The 9163-nt window shown below is 38.6% G+C and overlaps 1 protein-coding gene across 6 annotated transcripts in view; it reads right to left on the bottom strand.

Moving 5' to 3' along the window:
* The window catches only part of LOC140506491 (glycerol-3-phosphate dehydrogenase [NAD(+)], cytoplasmic-like), a 61509-nt gene that overhangs the window by 14533 nt on the left and 37813 nt on the right, over positions 1 to 9163 (bottom strand). For 5 of the 6 annotated variants that reach the window (XM_072613733.1, XM_072613737.1, XM_072613734.1 and 2 more), the window contains 2 exons: positions 8075 to 8215; positions 135 to 273 (listed from right to left, as the gene is read on the bottom strand). In XM_072613733.1, the coding sequence (XP_072469834.1) occupies positions 135 to 273; positions 8075 to 8215 (280 nt within the window). The remainder of the gene's footprint in view (positions 1 to 134; positions 274 to 8074; positions 8216 to 9163) is intronic. The other variant, XM_072613738.1, reaches the window with a different exon arrangement.

A 9163-nucleotide genomic window follows, 5' to 3' on the forward strand; every position in this document is an offset into this window, starting at 1 on the left:
TTTAGACGGAACATACGGACCTTTGCTCTTCCTTCCCGTGAACGTCCCCATCCCCATGCCCTATCTATCCCCAACTTCATTCCTTGAGAAAGAAAAGGCATTAGCTTGAATGAATTGCCTAGAACAGTCATTACCAATGGTGGCCTCACAGAACTTCTCATCAGCCACCTCCTTAGCGATGTTAGCCCCCATCAACACGCTTATTTCAATGCCAAGTATCTCTCGGATGATGTCAGAGGTCAGCCTCAAGGACCCAGGGCTTTCATGAATTCCCTGGTCAAAAACAGCAAATTGGAGAAAAGAAGGTAAGTTGTATTGCAGTCAGTCAGAAGGAAGGAATGATATGGCATGTAGCTAGACTCAATAAACCCGGCAGACAGCACTGGAAAGAGTTATTTTAACACATTTCCTTTCATTTACTCAACTTGTCCTTGGGTGAAGAGGGACTAGAAAAAGGCCTGTGGCTGAGCTGCAGAGCATGAATGTGTTTTCTCTTCCTCAGTGTCCTTGAAGAGTCCTCCTCACTAGTTACAGACTTAAGTATCATACCTTATGTGTGTCTTCCAAGGTCTTCTACCAAAGTAGTTTCAGAAAGTTTGGATTCTTAATCTACTTCAGCAGAAAAAATGACTTACAGACCTCTTTCTATCCACCCCCTGCCTTTCCATGACAAAAAATAACACCACCTTTCTCTGTTTTTTGCCTCATCCTGGTTTAGGTATCAAAACCATATTTGTGTCATAAAAAGAATTTGGTATGACTTCTTCTTTGGTAATTTTCCCAAATAGCCTATACAGTGCTGGAATTAACTATTCTTTAAATGATTGATAGAATTCACTTGTAAATCCATCTGGCCCTGGAGATTTTTTCCTAGGGAGTTCATTTATGCCCCTCCCTTGTTCAATTTCTTTTCCTGAGATAGGGTTTTTTAAGTACTCAACTTCCTCTTCTGTTAATCTGGGCAATTTATATTTTTAAAAATAATCATCCATCTCATTTAGATTGTCGAATTTAAGGGCATGCAGTTGGGCAAAGTAATTTCTAATTATTGTTTTAATTTCCTCCTCATTGGAGGTTAGTTCACCCCTTTCATTTTTAATATTAGTAATTTGATTTTCTTCTTTCTTTTTTTAAATCAAATTGACCAAAGATTTATCAATTTTATTGGTTTTTTCATAAAACCAACTCTTAGTTTTATTTATTAGTTCAATAGTTTTCTTAATTTCAATTTTATTAATCTCTCCTTTGGTTTTCAGTATTTCTAATTTGGTATTTACTTGGGGATTTTCAATTTGTTCTTTTTGTAGCTTTTTCAGCTGCATGCCCAATTTGTTGATCTCCTCTTTCTCTAATTTATTCATGTACATGTTCAAAGATATAAAACTTCCCCTAAGAACTGCTTTTGCAGTGTCCCATAAGATTTGGTAGGCTGTCTCATTATTGTCATTCTCTTGAATGAAGTTGTTGATCGTTTCTATGATTTGTTGTTTAACCCACTCATTCTTTAGGATTAGATTGTTTAGTTTCCAATTAGTTTTTGGTTTATACTTGCATGGCCTTTGATTACATATAAGTTTTATTGCATTATGATCTAAGAAGGATGCATTGTCTATCTCTGCCTTTCTGCACTGGATGGTGAGGTTTTTATGGCCTATTTTTGTATCTCTGCCATGTACCACTGAGAAAAAGTTATATTCCTTTCTATCCGCATTCAGTTTTCTCCAGAGATCTATCATACCTACCTTATCCAGAGTTTTATTCACCTCCTTAACTTCTTTCTTGTTTATTTTAAGGTTAGATTTATCAAGTTCAGAGAGGGGGAGGTTGAGGTCCCCCAGCAGTGTGTGTGTTCATCCTTTGTTGCCAAAGAAGACCATGCCATAAGAGAAACGATGACATGACTTGCACTTGACTTTGTTTTGAGTGAGGGAGGGCTGTGCAGGTCACCAGCCTCACTTCTCCTCCACAGCCATCTGAATCCAGTGACCAGATATTCATCAGGATGACTGGAGATGACCCAGGATGAGGCAGTTGGGGTTAAATGACTTGCCCAAGGTCACACAGCTAGTGAGTGTCAAGTGTCTGAAGTGAAATTTGAACTCAGGTCCTCCTGACTCCTGCACTGGTGCTCTATCTACTGCACCACCTAGCTGCCCCTTCCCCCACTAGTATAGTTTTGCTTTCTATTTCTTCCTGTAACTCCCTTAACTTCTCCTCTAAGTATCTGGATGCCATACTACTTAGAGAACATATATTTAGTAATGAAATTGCTTCATTGCCTATGGTAACTTTTAGCAGGATGTAGTTTCCTTCCTTATCTCTTTTGATTATATGTATTTCTGCTTTTGCTTTGTCTGGGATTAGGATTGTTACCCCTGCTTTTGTTTACATCACCTGAAGCACAAAATATTCTGCTCCAATCTTTTACCTTTACCCTGTGTGTACCCCCTTCCCCCCCCCCCCCGTTTCAAATGTGTTTATTGTAAACAACATATTGTTGTATTATGGTTTTTAATCCATTCTGCTATCCTTCTCCGTTTTATGGGAGAGTTCATCCCATTCACATTCGCAGTTATGATTACTATCTTTCTTTCCCTCCATCCCCTTTCCCCTTGTTTGTGCTTTTAGTTCTCCCTTCTCCCTTCCCCTCCACAATAGATTTTTAACTTTTGACCACCGCTCCCCTCAGTCTTCCCTCCCTTCTTTCAGCCTCCCTCCCTTTTAATCCCCTTTTTCCTTACTACTTCTTCCCTCCCTTTTAGCCTCCCCTCCCTTTTCTTTCCCCCTTCCCCTCCTACTTCCTATAGAGCTGATTATACTTCCATACTTAACTGAGTTGTACCCTCCTTGAATCCAATCAGACCAGAGTACCTCTCAGACAGTGCTCTTCTCCCTCCCCTCTTTCCCTCTACTGTAATATATTTTTGTGCCTCTTCCTGTGATGGAATTTATTTTTTTCCTGCCTCCTCCTTTTCATATCTCCCATTACAATCCCTTCCCACCCTTAAATCACATTTGTTATCATAGCATCATTTGATTTATACGCACTCCCTCTATCTATGTATATCCCTTTTACATTTATGTGTAGAACCTATATAAGATGGTACACCCTCTCAGGGAGGGAGTGAGGAGGGAGCAGGGAATAAGAGGGAGGGAGTGGAAAAAAATCTAAGATATATGGAAGTGATTGTTGAACACTGTAAACAAATAAAATAATTCAATAAAAAAAAAGAAATGACAAAGTGGATGGATTCAGAAAAACATGGAAAGGCCTATGACTTGATGGAAAATGTAGTTATATATACGTAGTAACAACACAATTAACTGTGAAAGATTTAGCTACTCTGATCAATACAATGATCCACAACAGTTCCAAAGGATTCATGATGAAAAATGCTATTAACCTCCAGATGACGAGCTCTGAATGCAGATTGCATGTTTTCTTTCATTTTATTTATTTTTCTTCTGCTTTTTCCCACATGGCTAATGTGGAAACGTTTTACATGACTTCATACTTCTCACCTTCTCAATGTGTAGGGGAAGGGCTAAAGAGGAGAGAATTTGAAAGTCAAAGTAAAAAATTTAAAAAAATAAAAAAGAATCACCCATACTTCTACTTCCTTTTATCTTTGTGTAGGAATTTTTAATATAATCATCAAGGAGGACGTTATAACTGTGATATTATTGGTAAAGCCCAGTGAGGAAACTCCCTCTACCAATGCAGATCATCTCTTGCTCTGCAGATTCTAATCTTAGAGTTCTCTGGGGCACTAAAAGGTTTAATGATATGCCTCTCTATGACAGAGTTATGACTTGAATGTCCCAGGTCTTTCTGAATCTGTAGCCAGCTCTTTATCTACAATGCCACAATGCCCCTTACTTCACATTTACACCTTTAAGAAGAGACTGGCCACGTAGCCCAGCCTTTATCAGTGTGATGGGTTGATGTAATTCCTCACATGGAAAAGGCTGGGAACCCTGTTTTCTGGGAAGTACACTGGAAAACTTGGGAGGATGCACAGACATTCTGTAAGTGTTTCTGGTCTACTAACCACATAGTTGATAGGAAGAAGCCTCCTAGATTAGCTGCAGGTGCATAGCCAGAAATAGGGTATGCTCAGAAGGCTCTAATTGATATCACCTTTTCTCTTTCTTAGTTGACTTTTTTCAGGTTGGCAGCATTCTGAAAAGGAGCAATACTGTCAGGAAGGAGACTTGGACTTTCTCCATCTGAAGCAGACATGTGGCCTGTGAATATGTCCTTAGTCGTTGCCTGTGTGTTTGTTTTTTCCTTTTTAAGTGAATATTATTCAAAAGGACCACAACCTTGTGAGTTTCAAGAAGTCACGAGAGAAAGTCATCCTAGATCTAGACATTGAGTCCATGCTGAGTTTTTTGTCTAGTCCAGTTCTGAAGTCCTGAGGAGGAGCTTTGAGGACCCAACCAATTTGTGGCTGAGCAGGACCCGCCATACTGCATATGGTGGGGCCAATGAAAATGAGTTAAGTCTGATTTCACTCTTCCAAAAGACAGCATTGCCAAAGGTGAAAGTGGGCTTCTCTTGGGTCATAAGAGAATTTTTCTGTATTGGCTTTATGACTGCCATTTCCTTAGGACAGTAAGCCACATAACTAGCTAGCACTTGAAGAGTTTTGCTGACATCAAACTTTAGCTCCATCAATTAACTAGTTAGTGAGAAGAGAATTTCAGGCTAAGCTTTAAATAAATAAGTAAATAAATCTACTTAAAATGAGCAAGTCAAGTATCCAGGTATAGCTCTGAGGTTGAGAGTCAGCCTGCACGTTTCTACCTATATTCCTAGAGTTTATGGGTCAACATTTGTGATATAAATCTTCTTCCCCTTTGGTTACCTGTTCTTTGATATGTAAATCTTTACCTTCCCCTTCTGTCTTCTGTAAAATGTCATTTTGCCCATTCTGCCTAAGGCTACTAAGTCTGCTCAGGGCCCACAGGTTTTTGTATGTCATAGGACTACACTCTGAGCACATGACATGGTTTTTAAAATGTTTGTGTGCTAATGAGTATGATTGACAGCAATACCTATCAACAAATCCTTGGACTTTTTTTATGTCAGTCCCAGGTGCTGGGGAGCAGGGGAAGTGTTTCCTATATCATGCAAACTGAGAATTGTATCAAATTGTTAATTGTCTTAACTTCTTTGTGTTTTGTGAAAATTCTCAAGGACATGAGATGGGTCATAACCTGCTACTAGTAGACCAAACTCCTTCAAGTTTTTTGGGCCAAAAATCAGTCCTTCACCTAGAACTTTAGAGAGATTGTAGTGGTGCCTAGATGGCATAGTGCATAGAACACTGGTCCTTGAGATTGGAGGACCTGAGTTCAAATATGGCCTCAGACACTTAGTAAGCTATGTGATCCAGGGTAAGTACTTAACCAGGATTGCCTGAAAGAGGGACATTCTAAAAGCAATGACTTATAATACTGAGGCCAGCATACTTTCACTTAACCTAATGATAATAGGTATGAATTCAAACTGGTAAAGCTGTATATATATATTTTAGTGCTATTAATGTAAGATTAAATACATTGAGAAAAATGATTCTTTTCTCTTATATTAATAACCAATTATTAAACTAAGATTAAAGTTTTCTCTTCCTATTTTCTCAATCAAACTAGCCTCTGAAAGACAGGGCCTCAAACAGCCTCTGAAAGATAAGGAGATTGGGTTCAATCTTGTGTGGGACCCCACCCAGCTGGGAAATCTGAGGAAATTTGAGTTCTGAATAATGAGTAAAGATCATCTCATCTAGGGAGCGTTCTTACCATAACCCCAATATTGTTCTACTCAGTTAAGACCTGGTGATGAATAGAACCCAAGGGGGAGAGGGAGTGGTCTGGGTAGGGATGAGTCTCTTTGTCCCTTAGAATAAGCGGGCATTTCATTATAATATTCATTCTCCAATTAATTGCCCACCAATCAGAGTTGATCTCAGAACACCCACTCTTCCAAGGGTATTTAAAATGCCTAGCAGCCCCACAAAGGTTTCTCTTTGGCTTCTAAGAGTGCAACTGACCTATTTTCTAAAAATTGTTTGTTAGCTATAATTAATAAATTGATTATGAATTGCCCAGAAATTATGTCTTTCTTACTTTTCATTCATCATAACATGCTTATATAATGTGAAACTTGCTAACACCAATATAGGTAGAAAAATGACTTCTCTTATAATTTAGATACTGTTCCGTTATATAAATTCAGCTCTTATAGCATTGTCTAAAACCTAACTTTTTGTTGCATGTATTTTATTTTATTAAGATTATTTCAATGTTTTTTAAAAGTCTTAATTCTTTTATCTTATTAAATGCTTGAGACTTGCTTTCTGACATGGTTATAAATTTGTTTCAGCACTGCTGGTGATACGGCGCGAGTTCCCTAATGCTTAAACTTGGGAATTATGTGATCCAGAAGTGGAAGAGCCCAGGGTCACAGATGGCTAAGAGGGGGAAAGTTTATAAATCAACTCATATTATAAATCACCTTATGTTAAGGAAGCAAGTTCCACATAGAATGAATGATTTTCTGTGTAAGGTCATTTGGAAATATTGACGCAATATCATCTTGTATTGGGAAATTTGGTAAACTATTGTATCAGATAATGCTGTTAGGAATGCAGCTTCTCTCCTAATCTGAATATCGTTAGATTATGAACTGAACTATTAAAAGAAAAGAAAATATTTGAAAGCTTTAGAAAAAACTATTTGCAAAGAGTTGGATGCAACTGAAAAAATGACTGAACAACAGCTCTTGACTCCAAGCTTGGCATTTACCCTAAAGGAAAATTGGAAACCAAGTGCCAGTTCCAGGGAGAGAAGTCATTCAAACAGCCAATCTCACAGTGAACTTTGTAAACTGACAAGGAAGGAAAAGAAGACTTAGATAACTGAAATGTATAGATAATTGCAAAACTTAATTTTTAGCTCATAATAGAAAACTCCCCTCCTCCATCCCCCTTTTGCCTCACAGGCTTCTCCTCAGAGTGATTCATCTATGATTCTCCAGGTCACCATTGTCATTTGGTTGTTCAGTAGTTTTCAGTCATGTGTGACTCTTTGTGACCCCTTTTGGAGTTTTCTTGGCAAACATACTGGAGTGGTTTTTACCATTTCCTTCTCTAGCTCCTTTTACAGATGGAGAAACTGAGGCAAATAGGATTAAATGACTTGCCCAGGGCCACACAGCTGGCAAATGTGTGAGGAGGATGAGTCTTCTTGACTCCAGGCCCAATGCTCTATCTACTGTGCCACCTAATTCACCATTAGAAGAAGTAGAAGAGAAAGAAAGAGGCCTAGATAACTGAAAAAGTGGCTTGTCTCCCCCATAATAACAACAGCAAGCATTTCTGTAATGCTTTAAAGTTTAAAAAATGCTTTACAAATATTATCTCATTCAAGCCTTACAACAACTCTAAAAGACAGATGTGACAAGTATTATCCCCGTTTTACAGATGAGAAAAAAAGGTTCAGAGAAATTAAGTGATTATAATGACAAATTTTTCAAATTCTTGATCCAAATGACCCACATATTATCAATCACATCAAAAGAGGATTCTACCACACTATTCCTGGATCAGTTTTGTTCCCTGGGTTCTCAATGATTCAGTGGAGATTAGTATTCTTAGAAGCTAAGAGCTAGATTGCTCTTTGGTAAGGAACGGAATGCTCAGGGCATCTTCCCTAATTGTGCTGCTGTATAAACCCATGGCAATATGGACTCCATATACTTGCCAAAGATTGGAGGAGACCATAGAACTTGCACATTCATAATACTACTTTAGCTGGTCCCTAGCATCTTCTCTTTATAGAGAAAATAGTCCATCTTCATTTCTCTTTGGACTCCCAGTCTCACAGAAAAATTTAGGAGTTTGTCAACACAAAGTCTATGGATTAGAGATTTGATTTAGGATTGCTAGTCTGGAGTCTGGAGCTCAAAGAGAAGCACATTGGATTTTGAAGGGCTAATCTTGGCTACCCCTCCTCCTCCACCGAATATAGAGCTTGTCAGTTAGGCTAGGAATGATGACTTAGATTGTACCTTGGTGAGGGAGATTCCAAATGCTCCAGATTTCAAATGACCTGCTATCCGAGAGCAGGTTTGGGTAGCGAATTCATGTGGTGTGATAAACACGAGGATGTCCGCATTGCTTACTGCTTTCACCAGATCTGGAATAGCCACCTAGAATCACAAGGCATCATTTATTCCACCTGACAACATGTTCCCTATAAATTGTATTGGTACAGAGTAGGCCCTAAATCAATATTGATTGATTGATTATTGCCAACCTCTTCCTATAAGGTATGGATGTAGGCCAAGAAGCAGGAGACCCAGATTCTTATTTTGACTCTGCCCTATGGGGAAGCATCTCCATTGTTTCTGTTATTTTTCAGTTATGTACCAATTGGGGGTTTTCTTGGCAGAGATAACTGGAGTGGTTTGCCATTTCCTTCTCTGCCTACTTTTACAGATGAAGAAACTGAGGCAAACAGAGCTAAATGATTTGACTAGGGTCCCATAGCTAGTAAGTGTCTGAGGCTGCATTTGAACTCAAGAAGATGAGGCTTCCTGACTCCAGGCCTGGTATTCTATCCACTAAGCCACCTAGCTGCCCATTAAAGCATCTCCATTAAGACTTTTTATTTTAGGTAATAATAGGAAATAATATTTTAACTGAGCTTTAGTCTGAAATCCTCAGTCTTATTGGAGTCAAGGACCCCATGAGTTTTCAGTAATAGTTTTCAGTAATTCACTAAAACAAGTTAAGAAAGGAATTCAGATTCCAGGAAACTGGTTTAGATAGAAGGAAGGTCCCTTGGTTAATCAATGGAGCATCTCTTAGTTTATAGTTAACCAGATCAAGAGAAGTGATCCTTTTATTTACTCTTAAAGAGTATTAGGGTTGTTTGTTTGTTTGTCTAATTCAACTAAGGGAAGTATCTCTTTGTTAACCAGACTGGCTGCTTTCTCAAAGGAGGTAAGCTCTAAAGTCCCTTGAAGTTGTAGTCTTTTCTCAAACTGAGAAGCAGTGAAACAATTGTGTGGTTTGGACCCAGAAGGGTCATGCCAACCCAGAAATTTTGAGCTAGTATGTGAGAAGGAAGGAAGAGAGAATGATTGGAGAAACAC

Source organism: Notamacropus eugenii, chromosome 5, assembly GCF_028372415.1.
Source record: "Notamacropus eugenii isolate mMacEug1 chromosome 5, mMacEug1.pri_v2, whole genome shotgun sequence".
In the NCBI taxonomy this organism is placed as follows: Eukaryota; Metazoa; Chordata; class Mammalia; order Diprotodontia; family Macropodidae; genus Notamacropus; species Notamacropus eugenii.